Source organism: Anas platyrhynchos, chromosome 39, assembly GCF_047663525.1.
Source record: "Anas platyrhynchos isolate ZD024472 breed Pekin duck chromosome 39, IASCAAS_PekinDuck_T2T, whole genome shotgun sequence".
Classification (NCBI taxonomy): Eukaryota; Metazoa; Chordata; class Aves; order Anseriformes; family Anatidae; genus Anas; species Anas platyrhynchos.
The window spans coordinates 4,332,903-4,349,652 of record NC_092627.1 but is presented as its reverse complement, the minus strand read 5'-3'; the positions used below and the strand labels follow the sequence as shown (position 1 = coordinate 4,349,652).

Sequence of the window (16,750 nt, the reverse complement as noted above, 5' to 3'; positions counted from 1 at the left end):
ACAAACTTTCAAAGATCAAATTTGTAATTCTTCATGGTCCAATCTGCACATACCACCAGTAGTGAAGAAAGCAACATCCACACCACATATTAAGAAGAAATATAAAGAAAATGGGAGCCATGGTGTACAGCCTATGGATCTTTTTTTTTTTTTTTCCAGAAAATACCTAGATCTTCTCATTGATCCTCTTGTACATTCCTCAGTTAAGTCAGGTGTGGGAAAGAATTGTGAATGAAAACAAATGTCAAAGCTTTTGTTTACACTTAGCTCTTTTTTCTTTTAGCATCCATTTTAACCACAAATATGCCCAATTCTCCCTTTTTTGAATCTTTCAAATATTCTAACTATTCACTGCTGATAGTTAAGATGCTTTAGTTCACCTGTACTTAAACACCTGTCCTGCAATGTCCAGGAATGTATCCAATACGTGCTACATTTCATCGAATTGGAAAAAAATAATTGTGAAACTCAAGATAGTAATCTTTTAATATTTGTTATTATTATTAGTCCACAATATAATTTAATACCAGTACATACCATTAAAATATAAGCAAAAACAGACAAAAGAAACCGCAAAGGAAAATTGAAGTGACAATTACTTGTAACAGTCAAAAACCTGCGTGCCTTGAAAAAGAAACCAAGGAATATGTCTTTTTTCCCCTTCACTGGAAATTTGAAATATAATTAAATATTTTCCAGCAGATTCTGGAAAAAAAAAAACCAACACTGAGGCTTTGAAGCCGAGTATAAAACAAATGTTTTCAGAAAATAACATTCCATTTCTCAGAAACCGTGAGAATCTTCTATGTGAAAATAGCTTTTTGTTCAGAAGTGTTGTCTTCTGCACTAGGAATTCAACCATCCACTACATTTTCTTAAGCCTCACTCTCAGACTGTTATCATGCTGCAAAAAGGACTTAAGCGGTAAATATAGAAATGATCTCATCAACAAAGAAAATGCTACAGATAGGCTCCAAACGGAGTGCTCAATTACTTCCATTGAAAAGGCCAAACCTTTAGAGTTAACCAAGCCTAGGAAAAGCTTGCCCAGCTTGGGATGGAACAGGAGCAAGGTGGCTTGAAATTGACCATAAACTTTCAAAACAGTCAGGGACAGCAGAATTATAAGTGAAAGGTTTTGAGAGGAAAAAAAAAAGAATTAATATTCTCAATTTCTCCAAACCACATTACACAATGCTTTATAAGGCTTGCATATTTGGGGTTTTGACAATAATTTCACAGTTCTTCAGGGATTTGGCAATAATTTCACAGACCACAGGGCTGTTGTAGGTGGTGCCAGGATGTCTAAACCATCCAATTCCATTATCAAATCGGGTACCATCTGTATCATAATAAAGTGCATCACTTCATTCCTGCCAAATGTTTGTCTAGTCTGTTCCGAAGACCTGCAAATACTGGAAGCACCAGTCTTACTGACCTCTCTAACCCAGTGGTTAACTGCTTCATTTTAATCTAGTTTTCCCAAATTTCAACAGTAATCTGTACCTACACATCCCACAATTCATTGCACCATTCTGAACTGGAAACCACACCAAACTCACTAACAACAGTTTGGCACTTTTTATGCTAAATCTTTCATTTGGGGGTTTCAAACACTTTAAAGAAATAAGCATTATATCCAGCAAACATATGATGGCTTAAGGAAACTACAAGCAAGTTAAAATGTATGGGGAACAATAAGAATCACTAAGTAAGTTATTGTACTTTTTTCATAGTTCCAAGTACTGCCTAAACGTCTTCATCAGCATCTTTTATTGCAGCGAAAGCTGCTTCACATCTGTGAAGCAATTCTTCTCGCTCAACTAGAGCACGTTCTCGTCTCTCAAGTTCCAGTGCATATTTCTCCTGTGCTGAACGCTCCCTCTATACCAAGGAAAAAAAATGTTGAAACGCCTTCGAAACACATGAAATTACCGATTTATAGTGAACTAGAATTCTTTCCTCTGCAGATATGCTTAGGTTTTGTTTTTAATTATAGTGTTACACAATAGCTGACTAATTAGAAGTATCCTAATGGCCATCTACATTCAATTGGATTTGCGGCAGGACTGCTTGGCCTTCCAAAATGCAGAATTCAACTCTGCATGGCTGTTCAAGTAACAGCATAGACAATTAAAAGTAGGATTTTGTTTCCAGAAGTTTTGGATAATGCTATTATCTGTAAGACAAAAGAGTCCAGTGCCCTAAACACTAGATTGCTGTATTGTTTCTTCAGTTAGTGGAAAGCACCTCTAGGAAAGTGGTGAGAAAAAAGATACGCACAATTCTTTTCATCTTGGATGGTGCAAAAGACAGTCCCAGCAGGAAATCTAGCAGAAGCACAGAAGCTGTTACAGAATAAAACCAATGCAGGTTTGGGAGCTCTTTAGTTAGTGGCCCAAGCCTGCTGGTGGATAAACTATTGGGAGTCACCAGCAGCAGAAAAGTAAAGGCAGAAGGGATGGTCTTCACAGAAGATCAAGTCAAGAGGGCAAGTGCTCTTGAATGCCCAGAGTGAAGAGCATAGTTTCAGGTGCTGTCAGGAAAAGCAGTGCTTGCAGGTGTTTCTCTCCATGCCAACGCCGCATCACAAGACACAACTCTTGGAATAATAGCACTGTGTTCAAACTCCCTTCAGCAGAGCAAATATCTGATCTAACCACTACCCATGTCATTACCAAGTCAGTGAACTAATTTAGGGGAAGAGGTGGATGATGACAGTGATATAGTTAGTAATTTCTGAATTCTCTGTCAAAAGTGAGAATCTTTGTAACATTACTGATCATTACAAAATGTCTGAGGCCATTACAGTTCCTACCTGGAGATTCTGACGGGCGACTTGCAGTTCGCTATTACTCTGACTTTTACCCAAATGGGATGGTAAGGTGTTATCTGTGGAGAAAAAGAACACACTTTACATTAAAAATATAGTCTTAAATAAATAAAGACTGCTTATCCAAACCAGCGAAAGTGTATTTTAAGCGTTTACAGCGACCAGCATAAAGCAAGACATATTGAAATGAAAAAGTAATCTCCTAAAGAATTACGGAGAAATGCTCAAAGTTTTGTTCCATGACTTGTTTGAATCAATCTATGCACGGACTGAAACATGAGGTAGCCAAAGTTTCCTTTTTGTTATGGCTTCAGGAAAGTGATTAACTGCTGAATAGACCCGGACCTCTCCTATTTCCCGTTGAGTGAAACACTTCAGAACTGCAATTTAACAAATTGCTACCGAGTAAATTAAGAGGAATTTAGTTGTATACAATGAGAATTGATGTACAATAGTCACAGTTTCTCTGTTAAGAATCTAGTTTAGAATAAAGAGAAGCCAGTCCACCATTTAGGGAACCTGAGCACTTTCATTTCTGATAAAGGCTGCCTCACACTCGACTCTAAAAATACTAATAGATACGCCTCTTGCTCGAATATTTAGTCCTACCTAACCGACTACATTAGCAATGAGCGTGAGCACCCATATAGCCCCAATGCAAATTCCTTTTTGTCATTCCTGGTCCTCCCTTGTTCTGTCTTGAAGACCCAAGTGTACATCTTTGGCACAAATGACGATAACACAAACATTACTGCCCATTGTTCCAAACCAGTATTAGTCCGACACTGCCATTATTACAGAGCTGAATTCATTCTTAGGTGGTTAGAAACATATTCGGAGCCTATATTCATAGGTCACATAGGAAGACAGACCTGCCTTCCCATTGACGCTTACCGATGTCCAAACACAAAGAGCTAAACAGGCAGCAGCAAATGAAAATGGATCAGAACAGACTAGAGAACACAGAAAGGATAGAAGTAGGGAAGTATGTGACAGATTCTTAAGAACCAAGCATAACAATACTGCTTCTCAGCAACATGTTACAGCATAAATTGAAACTCCTTACATATTCACTCCTCTTTTGGAGTGATTAGGGCCATACTAGCTGTTCAGTGTTGCTATCTGTCTCTTACTGCAATACGAAGTATTTCTAGAAGAACCTCTGGTACAGACAGTCATGTTTATGCTGAGTTTCAGAGAGTAACGCCTCTTACCAACATCATATTTATGAAGTTCCGCTAGCGATGGTGCTTTACAATCCAGCAACTGCTCCTATTGAACATGAAGGCAACGCATTAATATTTCATCTTGCATGTGGGCCTTTTCAACAACTACATTAACAGACAACTCTTGCCTCCACCACACAAACTACATTACTTAAACTATTAAAGCTGAAAAGCTTCCAGTTATTACGAAGCTTAATGAAACACTCAAACATTTCAAATAGGGAAAAAAAATCAGAATTTGTCTCTTATGGATGGCATGTTCAGCTTGTGAAACCATTTGGTTCAAAGGCAGCATACCCTGCCACAGAATAGCCTGTCTAAAACAAACATCTTAAGACTAAGTGTCATTGCTGCTGTGTTACACAAAACTAATACCTGTGCAAAAGTCAGACTGTGCGACTGAAGGCTTTTACGCAGCAATCGAGAGTTAGAGCATTCCTTACTTTCTGCTCTATTTAATCCAAATTTAGAAAACAAACAAGCAGCATAGAGGGCAAGGAAGTCTGAGTTCTCAGGCCTGATACCTTCCTGCCAGTCACACAATAAATAGAGAACTGCCTACCTAGTCTTAACTTCTTGGATGTGACTACTAACATGATTTTCCTGCATTTTTGAAGACTGTCAACCCTGAAACCTTGACAAGTGTACGAAAGCCTGCAGTTGCAGTTTTCTTGAAAGCTAGACCGAAGTGTCAAATGGCAGAGAAATTAACATTTCTTTAAATAGAAGAATAGGAAATCTAGAAAAATAGAATACATTCTAGAAGAATTACATCTAAAGAATATTAATTCCATTAGATTTAATACTCAAGATTCTAAAATAATTTAGCCAGGAAGTTTTACAGAAGATGACACGGGAAAAGTGCTCCTCCAGTCAGACGCTAGAAGCTTCTGAACGTCACAGAACAGAGGTTGGAAATTGGCATTTACCTTCAACTTGTAAACAGCAGGGCTTCCAGGAAACAACTTAGCGGATTTTTCAACCCAGTATTTTGCTCTTTCATCAGTGACGGCATTATTGCACAGTAACTCCGCTATCTTCAGTACTAGATCTTTCTGCATTGGGTTCAACTCCACAGAACGCTAGTTTTCCCCATGCACGCACACTGGAAAAAAAGGCAGGAAAAAAAAGGTAACCTGATCTTGCAATCCACACAGAATGGGAAAGAAAATTATAACAGTCATTGAAAAGACACAGGTATTCAAATTAGACAGATCTATTAGTAAATACTTTTTGAATGAGTTAAGAAAGACCTCAGTTGCTAAATGCATCACTAGTCTACAGCACCCAGATACATCTGCTGCAACTCAAAAGAGCAAAAATTCAGAAAAGAAAGAATTTCCAAGGGAAAAAACGCAGAAGCCAGCTACTCTGCCCCCACCACCAGCTATACGCAGGCAGCTGGACTCTTACGTACCTTTAGTCTAACTCCATATAGACATTTTTGAAGAAATATATAATTAAGTCACACCCTACGACAAGCTGGGATGTATTGGCAGCAAAACTTTTGAGCACATCCTCTCCCTCCCCAAAACCTGAACAAAGGCATTCTGATGGTGAATTTTTCATTGGGCAATCATACAAATAAATGTCAATTATGTTCGCCCTGCCCCATCTCACACCCCCCCAAACAAAACCCCCCAAAAAAGCAATAAATACGAACAACTAGAAAACACCCTAGGTCTAGTCTTCCAGTAGCAACTAGATTACTGCTGTCACCTGAGCCCTTGCTAAGAATCTGTCACTGCTGTCAAATTCCCTAATCCAAAGGGCAATGTAAGATATGGAAAGAATTTAGTAGCAGCTAGCACAAAGACCCAGTCTAGGTCACAAAAGAATCATCTTAAAAAAAAATACTGATGAAGCAAAACACATCAAATGAAGAATCCCCTCTGCAGTACGTCATATACACCTTTGGCAACAGAAAGCATACATATTACACTTCTTCCACAAACATGTTTTCTTCTATGCATTTAAGAAAAGTCCAGAACAGAATGATTTTAAAAGTCCCTTTACAATGGATTAAAGCAGGACATCGGAGGTCGGTGGAGTACTTACCCTGTAACATCCAAAAGCTTCTTCTATGTTGTCCTCAGCTTCATAAATTTGTCCAAGAAATCTGTGTGCTCTCGCATCTCTCTTTTGCACACTGAGGTATGTAGATATATACCTATGGAGCAGGAAAAAAAGGATCAATATTCCTCAATAATACGAGTCCCTCTGTCCTCCCCCGCCCCCCCCCAGTGTCCACGGAAGCAGGGCAGGAATTTAACATGTGATACAGGAAATGCAGTCATGGTTGGTTCCAGATACCTGGTCTGGACCTTAAAGTACAGAACAACATTATTTTTACATGTACAGACGCTACTTATTTGCCACAAAGTATTGGTATTTACTAAAAAAAAAAAAAAAAAGAGAAAGAAACTGTAACTGTAATTACTTCATAATACAATGGAATAAAAGCCTAACTAATTATTAGTTAATAATTATTATCTAAGTTGCTGTTTTATAAAGATTTAAACAGCACTTGATACCCACATCTACTGCTACTGTAAAGCAGCATGATAGTGATCTTGATTTCTCCAGTCTACTTCATATTCACTTAGCTTTTCTAAAGTACTTTAGAGAACAGAATAGCAAAATACAGCAACGCGTATTACCTTTTAGCAAGTTCATACTCCTTTACTTCAAAATACAGCTTAGCGAACTGGAATCCTTTCAACGATTTCTGAACGGAAAACACACAACAAGCACATTTTAGATGTACAACACTTTCAAAGTAATTGCATAGGAAGACCCTTCTGATACTTTTTGAGAGACTGAATTTGATAACTAGTTATCAGCTCCAGTCCGCTCCTCATACCCAAAGTTTTGTTTCTGAAAGATGTGGGATTTGGAAAACAATGCTTTTCCAGCAAGTCGGCTGTTCTGAAAAAAATACTGATAGTCCTGGCGCCGAGCTGTAAGAGAGAAGTTAAAAAGAACTTACCCATGCACGTTCCCCCTCTGCACCACAGCTTCCCAGATAACACTCCAGGAGATGGTTGTCACGAAAAGTTACCAGCCACTTTAACATACCATGTACAAAAACAACGTGGGTCTGGAAGGTAATCTCCCGAGCAAGTATGAACTAAATCCTGTGGCAGACTGCACATAAGAACTGCTCTTTACCTTTCAAAGTCCTCAAGTGCCCAAGAGCCTGCAGACAGCACAAAACAGCATCCACCTGACCAGCACCTGCCCAGCTGCCTCAGCTTCCTCACTGCTCATCAGAGGAAGAATGACATTTCAAAGGCCTTCAGTCTACTGACCATCAACATCAATTAGCACGTTCAAAATAAGTACACAACGCGATGCAAATTGCTCTTCAGCAAGCCGAAGTGAAGACAATAGTTATTTTGACAAGACTAAGATTTAATTTGTAAAATTTGACATTCCATACAAATATGTCATAACACAAATACACCCAAAATATGCCAGTGTCTGAACTTATTTAACATGCAAAAAAAATCAATTAGAACACATAAAAAACAACCATAAGCTGCAATTTTACATTTATACATCAGAAGTGTCCTTTTTAAGGAAGTGGAAATAATTAATCAATAACATCTAAATACTGATTTATACTGCTAGAACATCTGTATACTCAAAAGCCAGAATTCTCTATTTGCCCACAGTCTGTAATGACAACTCTTCCACTTACTAACCCGTTGGGAGAACCAAAGGATTCGAGCTTTTTCACAACATCCGTTCCATCTGTCACAAAACCAAACACCACGTGTTTAAAGTCCAAGGCTTCTACTGTTTTGAGTGTTGTGAAGAACTGAGAGTTATTCGTAGCCCGACCCCTATTTGCCATCGACAGCAATCCAGGACCCGTGTGCTTCACTTCAAAGCTCTCTTCTTCAAATGCATCTCCATAAATAGACCGTCCACCTGTTCCATCATGGTTAGTTACATCACCTCCCTTAAAAAAAAAGCACAGCGTTTACTTTCAAGTCCCAAAGAACAAGATCATCACGAACATCGTGATGTTCAAGAACATCGACCAATAGCACAGTTACATTCTTTCCAAAATAAGAGTTTTTGTTCAAAAAACACAGGTAAAACCTCATTCTTAGTTATCACAAGTACTATAGTTATTTGGATATAAGGCTTTCCACCTTCAGCAGATTTGCTCGTGGTAACAAAGCATTACTGGAATGTTCCTCGTTTATCCTGAACACAGCATTTTATCTTTGTTCCACATGGCAACTACTCTAAGCGGGTCATTCCCACTTTCTGCTTCCTGCTTCACTCGGCCCTTACAACTGGCAACCACGATTATCTCTATTCTCACTTAGTCCCTGCAGGCACAAAACTGACCACCCAGAAAAAGTCATGGTACCACTGATCAGAACTTTCCTGCTTTTGTGCAGAAAGTTTAAAGAAAAGAACAAGGAGAGTCATACTTCAGATTCACTTAATACCCAGTCAAGACTGGAGAGTTTTTCACTCTGATGACAAGCCATTTGTATATTGCTATCCATTTCTGAATTTGGAAACGATTGTGCCCTGCCTTGAAGGATGTAGCATTATGCAAAAGCATTCTTGTAGCATGTAAGGAATTCAGTTTATTTTACCTGTTTTAAGTCATTATACCTCCTACTGAATATTTGGAAGACTTTTAGGAACGAAGGGAAGGTATACGTGAGCAGATACCGATCTCCTATGCCTTCAGAAATTATGGGGATACTTTTTGAGAGACTGAATTTGATAACTAGTTATCAGCTCCAGTCCGCTCCTCATAACCAAAGTTTTGTTTTTGAAAGATGTGGGATTTGGAAAACAATGCTTTTCCTGTAACTGGCCAAGGCTACAAATGTGAAATTGAGGTTACTGGTGAAGCAAGCAACAAGCCTTAATACTTGTGACATTTCACAACCACTTCTTACTGAAGAGTGTAGAAGAAGTAGAAGAAGAGAGTCTGCTACATTTAAAGTACAGCCTGTTTTTTTCCCCCAATGTAACAATGTTGCAAAAAGAACCCCTAAAATCTGACAGAGTAAACAAAAAAGATGGTACTTAGTCCTGGTCTAGTACATATCACTCACAACTGTTTCAATATAGGTAAAATGTTTTCTTCCCACCTAAGAAATCCCACCTACTCTCAGTTTAGAGCGTGGAAACACAGCAAAAACCATGGAGTTCGGGCCACGGGGTTACTGCGGAGCCTGGAGGAGGTGCAAACGAGGCTGCCACGTTCTGGGATATAACCACACAAGGCAGGCCATACCCCTTGGGGTCAGGGGCTGTTTCCACCCACAGTAGGGCTGCGCATACGGTCAGCGGAGCATGAAAAAACTAGAAGAACTGAATTACAATTTAAAGGAAGTATTGCTGAGAGTGGTCTCCCGAACCCATGGCACAGTCCGAAATCCCAACGGTGTTATCAGGCTAGTTATATAAACTTTTTTTGGGGGGGGAAGAGGGCTTCTCGTCATGAACACAGTAAGGACTGCATTCAGCTACTGAACTGTTACTGCACTGAATAACTACATACAATAATAACAAATAATAACAATCAAAAAGACCTTACCTAGCACTAAACTATAGGCTTGAGGTGAAAGCCGCATTACATTGAAAACAAGAGAGAAAGATGTGGTAGGAAGGTACGCATTTTAAACTCAGACAAGGTATTTTCTTTAGGAAAACCTCCTGACTGTGCCGATTCAGAAAACAGCCAGAAGAACCAAGTTGTTCATTACGAAGCAAACTGCAGTTTCTGTCTTAAACCTAATAACTAAAGTGCATACATAGGTTAGGTGTGTGTCTCCTTTAAATCAGGATAAGGAAGTATTTACATAGGCACAGGTAGAAGCATAGGGAAGAAAGGCTGCCTTGCTGCTTTTCCATCCATCTCAAACACTCATTGAAGAGAGCTGATACAAGTCTTAATAACATAGCCTTTATTGATGACACTGGAAAGATGTTTTGAAGCAACCAGTTTTCCATAAACAGGAAAGGAAATTTTGCTTGCTATGATGTAATTACATAAAATCTGTGTAAGTCACTAGTATAAAAAGGAAAAAACAAACACGTGTAGTTGGTAACACAGTACCATCAGGAATTCCTGAGCAACTGCATTTTCAATAGAAAAGGGAAAAATAAAACAGGTGTGCATGAACAGAACTCAACGGTATAAAACAATCAGGTGTATGTTATAAGGAATTCTGATGACTTGTGAACTCAGTTCTTGAGGATGACTAAAGAAATAGATCCTAGCAGAATCAAACCACATATATTTACACTCACAGTGTAAAAGTAATATTGCCAGTTAATTGAAATATGCATTTCCATTACTGTTCTAGACGTTAAAGAAGCTAAATTTAAACCTCAGGTGTTCACATTTGTAACAAAATTCCTCTTGCATCCTGAATAATTAAGGCAAAGTATGTTATCTTTTGAAAATACCTTGTATATAGTTTCTGCATAAAAATATGAAATAAAAATAAAACTATATATATATATTTAATGGAACACTGTTATGTATGGTCCAGCAGAACAAGGCACAAAAAGTGAATACAATGCAAAAGCATATATAAAAGTTAATGAGTTACTCTGAATGGAATATAGCAAAATTCAAGTAGTTCTGAGCATGCTCATTTCCTGCAGTAGGAATATAGACTTCATACAGATATTTCATGCTAAGTCCGATGTACAGATTCATCATGTAAGCACAAACGATCAGAAGCAGGTCATTTGTACAGTGACTGTATCTAGAAATAAGATACTTTTCAAACCATCTGAAACCAGGCTCCTTAATGAGACTATTTGACCTGAAATCCGGGCATGTTTGTTTTGTTTTGTTTTTCCATGAGGTGAGGTATGTTTGGTTTCTTGCCCTAGACACTTGAAGTTTTATATTCATGCTTAATCTGCACATCAATACTTTCATTAATATAAATGACACTCTGTGTCCGTAACATTGGACACATTTGCAAAGTGTGTCTTTGCCGGTATTCACAAGCATATTCTCCATCTAAAATTCCACAGAGATTACTGTGCACAGTGGCACACTTGTACCAATTCTACTGCATTATCAGGGTCTGAAACCTTTCAGGTGAGCTGATATTTAATTTAGTCTATAAGTGTGGTCTATTTATCAACAAATAAGTATACATGTACACGTACAGAGAATGGAAAATTTCAAAATATCTCAGTCTGATTGAAAGGCATGCATCATAATCTATTATCTCATTGCAGCCTCAAAGTCCCTCCCCACGAGTAAGATGTATAACATTTCCATAAAGAACAGGGAGAGCAGAAAAGTCTTCACTTCCTTCCCAAAGTTTCAGCTAGTTTCTTCAGTCTTTTCTTCAGCTCTAGAGGAAGCTTCTCATAGCAGGTTTTGCAGACAGGCTTCATATCAAATTCTCATATCAAACTAGAAGCTATTTTTAAATATGTATTTAAAATCCGAGCTCCCAACATCGGATCAAAAAGCAGGTTTTGTCTGTGAACTCCAAACTACTGGAGGTAGTTAGGCCCAACGACGCAAAACATGAATCAACGGTCTGCATTCGAAATACACTCAAATTGCTACTCCCCACCCCTCCCCCACCCCCAAGTGATCTATGTAAAACTTTAAGCGAATTTCAATGAAAACAGGCCTCCGCGTTTTCGGTCCATCTTTTCAGGTATCACTGACACGCCAGAGCGGACTCACGCTTGACACCTTGCGGACAGGGATGAAAAGCAACCTCAAAAGAAACGCTTGCAGCCTTGGCAGACCCTTCCCTCCGAAATCAACACAACAAGGAAACCAGTAACTATTCCCTCGGTGGACTGTGCTACACAGTCAGCTGTAAGCATCGCTCGAAAGTCAAAACTAAACGCGTCCGGTGGCCTTGAGCACAAGAAGAGGAGAGGAAATATTTTGTGTCGAGGCCACCGGGGAGTATCAACACTGTGGGAACGTATCTGTGCACCTGGCGGCGATGCACTTGACGCTGTCTAGCCCAAACAGTGCCCAAGTCGAACCCACAAAGTCACAGGACAGCTTTGCTGCTGCTGCTGCTGCTGGGAAAGGCACCAACCAAAGGCACAGCCCCTGCACGCAGTCCCTACCGGATCACGCTTAGCTCGGGCACATTCACGCCGCTTCAAAGCAACTCCGAGCGGCAGGCCGGGATCTTTCAGGATTAGGGCCCGCTGAATCGCATCAGGCGGCTGAGCGTTTCCCAGCTAAAATGGGCACGGGTGGCGTTTGTCACCCCCGGGCCCGCTGGCTGACAGGGAGCGGAGCTGTGCGCCCCCAGCCCCCCTCGCTCGGCGCTGTCGCTTCAGCGAGCGGCCGGCCAGAAACCTCCACGGCGCCGCACGGAAAGGACACTGAAACTTGAAGGCGGCGCGGTGCTTCGTTTGTGAAGGAAAGTACCTCTCCCTCGCTCCGGCCCCGAGGAAAGCCCTGCTATAAAACCCCTCCTGTCCGTGAGGCGCCGCGGGGCAGGGGCAGGGGCAGGGGCAGGGGCAGCCCCAACCCTCCCCTCACGACGCCGGCCACCCCCCTAGCCCCCCACCCCACCCGGGACCCCACCGGGACCCCACCGGGACCCCACCGGGACCCCCACCGGGACCCCCCCGCCTCCCCCCCCGCCGGCCAAGGGAAGCGGCGAGGCCTCGCTCACCTCTCTCCGAGAAGCCGCAGAGGCCTGCACGGAGGCGACACAGCGCTCCACCTCGGCCTTGCTGCGCCTCAACATGGCGACCGCAGCAGCGCCGAGCCCGGCCGGGCTCCGCTCCGCTCCGCTCCGCTCCCGTGCCGCGCCGCGCCGCCGCAGCGGCACAAACAAACAGCTCCAGGCGGGGCACCGGCCGCGCCCGAGGAACGCCGCGCACGCAGCGCGCTACGCACACTGCGCACACTGCGCACACTGCGCACGCCCCCGCTGAATGCGCAGGAGCCGTTGCCACAGTGCGGGGAGGGGAGGGGCGAGGCTGTGACGCATGCGCGGGGCGGCCGCTGGGGCTCCCTGACAGGGCTTTAGGAACTGAGGTTGCAAAGGGTCCCTCAGAAAGTAGCTGGGAGCAGCCCTGAAGACGCGCAGGCTGCAGAGTTTGAGACACGAGCTGTAACTTATTCTTTTGGATTGATTGATTTAATTTTGTAAGCCGTAAGGCGGTTGCCCCGCGGCTTGCTGGAGGTGTGCCCCTCTCGCTTTTCTGCAAGTTCCAGGCACTTTGGTCAAATGGAGGCCACTGGGCTGTCCCCAAACGGTGTGATATCTCTGTGGACAGGCTGCGTTAAAAATTCATCCCCTCCTCAGTCTCTAGCGTCCCACTGACATGCACAAGTTTCCTGCTGGACCTAAGCACTACCCACAACTCCTCCCGCCTTTATAAAAAAAAAAATAATAATAAAGTATTGATTCAAAGATCGAAGCCGAAATTCCTTTAAGTGGTATATTCTTTATTGCAGCGCTGGATGCACGGGGGATCTCTCCACCTATCGTGCATACCCAAAGCGGAAAGCAGTCTTGAATTTATACAATCAATCTATCAATATTCTACAAGCGCCTATACATATGCATTACCTATCCCCGCCTTCCCTCGCTTCTCATGCTAATTAGCCTTTTGGCACCTTGCGCCTGCGTAGAGCCTCCCAAGAATTGTGAGCAGGGGTCTTTGGGACGTGGGCAGGGGTCTTTGGGAGGAAGACCCCGAGTCTTCCTCACAGTGTACTTTTCACCTTTGGTCAGGAATCTGCTGAATTGGCACGTTTCTTAATTGCGAGAGCTGGTTGTTGCCAATTCTTCCGTTTGTTGTATCTTTATAATGAATTCCAATGTCCAATTTTGAGATTTATAGTCCTTACGTTTGTTTCTCTGTCCGTCTGCCGCTTCCTTATCATGAGTTCCAGTGTCTTGTTTCGAGATATACAGTCCATGTCTGGGGATTGTCCTTGCCTCCCCAATGCCTCCCCAATACCTCCTTAATCAGTATCCACCTTGTTTCTGTAAGCAGCAGCCACCTGACACCCTGCCGGAGTTAACCCTCTGTTTTATTATTTGCCCTATTAATGGGGATTTCTTTACACATTGGCTTTAATTCCATAAGAAGAAACAGCATTTTTTTCCCCTCTTCTTTTTAAATGACGAGGATTACAAAGTTTGTCAACACCTGCCAGGCTGAGGATTAAAAGTCTTAGCGCTGGTGCAGAGGAGAACCTGAGAGCTGGCTCAGGAGTCACTGGAGGAAATCTTTGCTTTTCGTGATGTGAAATTGCCTTCATGCAGACCAGGTCAAGCGCCTTGACGCTGGTCAGCATCTCTGTGGAACTGGCACCGTGTTGTCCCCACTGGTTGCAGCACCAGGAGGGTAGCCCGCCCGGCAGGACAGCAGTTGACCATATTCATTGCTAACCTTACAACCAGACCACACTCAGCTTGGCTCACTACATGTTTTGATACCTTGGTGGGAACTGAGCTCAGGATTTGCCACTGCTGGAGGCAGGAAGGCTTTAGGCTCAGCTCCTTCCCCCTACAGCTACATCCATTGGGCTTTCTGAAGCGCTCCCTACTGTTATTCTAAGCAGGAGCTTCAAAAGGAATCTCTCTTCCTCGTGCATGATTGATCCCATGCAGTAATGTCGTGGTTTAACCCGGCCGGCAGTTAAACACCACGCAGCCGTTCGCTCACCCTCCCCCCTCCCTCTCTGGGACGGGGGAGAGAAATGGAAAGTGAAGCCCGTGAGTTGAGATAAAGACAGTTTAATAAGACAGGAAAATAATAATAACAAAATAATAATAACAATAATAATACAATGGTGATAATAGGGAAATAATAATATGTACAAACAAGTGATGCACAATGCAATTGCTCACCACTCGCTGACCGATGCCCAGCCTCACCCCGAGCAGTCCAGCCCCCTCCCCCCGGCTAGCCACCCCTATATATTGTTTAGCATGACGTCAGATGGTATGGAATACCCCTTTGGCTAGTTTGGGTCACCTGTCCGGGGTCTGTCCCCTCCCAGCTCTTACTGCACCCCCAGCCTGCCCGTTGGCAGGACAGAGCAAAAGGCTGAGATGTCCTTGGCTTGGTATAAGCACTGCTCTGCAACAATTAAAGCATCGGGGTGTTATCAGCACTCTTCTCATCCTAAGCCAAAACACAGCATTCCACCAGCTACTAGGAAGAAAATTAATTCTGTGCTAACTGAAACCAGGACATCTATCCACCCCTTATTCCATACCATTTATGTCATGCTCAGGTTACACTCTTTTCCATACATTCTAATTAGTCACCTATAGTAATCATGGTAGTGATAACATACAGTATAATATACTAATTAACATGGTACAATTCAGTTCATGGGCTATTCTCACCCAGTATTAAATCTCCTTGAGGTACACACCGGACCTCTCCGTTCTTTTGCATCACCCACCAAGTGTATCCCGGTCCCTGAGCGAAAACAATTCCACGAATAGGTTTGCCTTTTCCTGAGGCAGGAGTAGCCCAGACTGTTTTACCCAGCATATTTTTTACATGCACTACAGGAACTTTATCCCCATCTACAGTACGTAACAGGTTTGATTGGGCAGGTCCAGCTCGGTTGGTAGATCCCCTAGTATTGACTAACCAGGTGGCCTTTGCCAAATGCGTATCCCAGTTTTTGAACGTCCCAGCGCCCATTGCTTTCAAGGTAGTCTTTAACAGGCCATTGTATCGTTCAACTTTCCCGGAGGCTGGTGCATGATAGGGGATGTGATACACCCATTCAATACCATGTTCTTTGGCCCAAGTGTCTATAAGGTTGTTTCGGAAGTGAGTTCCATTGTCTGACTCTATTCTTTCTGGGGTGCCATGTCGCCATAGGACTTGCTTTTCAAGGCCCAGGATGGTGTTCCGGGCGGTGGCATGAGGCACAGGATATGTTTCCAGCCATCCGGTGGTTGCTTCCACCATTGTAAGTACGTGGCGCTTGCCATTGCGAGTTTGAGGGAGTGTGATGTAATCAATCTGCCAGGCCTCTCCATATTTATATTTCAGCCACCGTCCTCCATACCAAAGAGGCTTTGACCGTTTGGCTTGCTTGATTGCAGCACATGTTTCACAGTCATGAATAACCTGTGCTATAGCGTCCATGGTCAGGTCCACCCCTCGATCACGAGCCCATCTGTATGTTGCATCTCTACCTTGATGGCCTGAGGTGTCATGGGCCCATCGGGCTATAAATAATTCACCTTTATGCTGCCAATCCAGGTCCACCTGAGCTACTTCAATCTTAGCAGCCTGATCCACCTGCTGGTTGTTTTGATGTTCTTCAGTAGCCCGATTCTTGGGCACATGAGCATCTACGTGGCGTACTTTCACAGCCAGGTTCTCTACCCGAGCAGCAATATCTTGCCACAATGCAGCAGCCCAGATGGGTTTGCCCCTACGCTGCCAGTTGTTTTGCTTCCATTGCTGTAACCATCCCCACAGGGCATTTGCTACCATCCATGAATCAGTGTAGAGATAGAGAACTGGCCATTTTTCTCGTTCAGCAATGTCTAAAGCCAGCTGAATGGCTTTCACTTCTGCAAACTGACTCGATTCACCTTCTCCCTCAGCAGCTTCTGCAACTCGTCGCGTAGGACTCCATACAGCAGCCTTCCATCTCCGATGCTTCCCCACAATACGACAGGACCCATCAGTGAACAGGGCA

The 16,750-nt window shown here is 42.8% G+C and overlaps 2 protein-coding genes across 2 annotated transcripts; both read right to left on the bottom strand.

Moving 5' to 3' along the window:
- Nucleotides 1-442: 442 nt before the first annotated feature.
- On the bottom strand, nucleotides 443-7,315 carry LOC140001237 (ranBP2-like and GRIP domain-containing protein 4). The gene is made up of 5 exons (XM_072032405.1): nucleotides 6,720-7,315; nucleotides 6,118-6,229; nucleotides 4,989-5,164; nucleotides 4,048-4,105; nucleotides 443-2,892 (listed from the first exon to the last, which is right to left on the bottom strand). The coding sequence occupies exons 3-5, from the start codon at nucleotides 5,118-5,120 to the stop codon at nucleotides 2,786-2,788; spliced, it is 297 nt and encodes a 98-aa protein (XP_071888506.1). The 5' UTR covers nucleotides 5,121-5,164; nucleotides 6,118-6,229; nucleotides 6,720-7,315; the 3' UTR covers nucleotides 443-2,785.
- A 137-nt stretch (nucleotides 7,316-7,452) lies between these two features.
- On the bottom strand, nucleotides 7,453-13,005 carry LOC140001236 (peptidyl-prolyl cis-trans isomerase-like). Its single transcript, XM_072032404.1, has 2 exons — nucleotides 12,729-13,005; nucleotides 7,453-8,026 (listed from the first exon to the last, which is right to left on the bottom strand). The coding sequence occupies exons 1-2, from the start codon at nucleotides 12,801-12,803 to the stop codon at nucleotides 7,706-7,708; spliced, it is 396 nt and encodes a 131-aa protein (XP_071888505.1). The 5' UTR covers nucleotides 12,804-13,005; the 3' UTR covers nucleotides 7,453-7,705.
- Nucleotides 13,006-16,750: the final 3,745 nt, after the last annotated feature.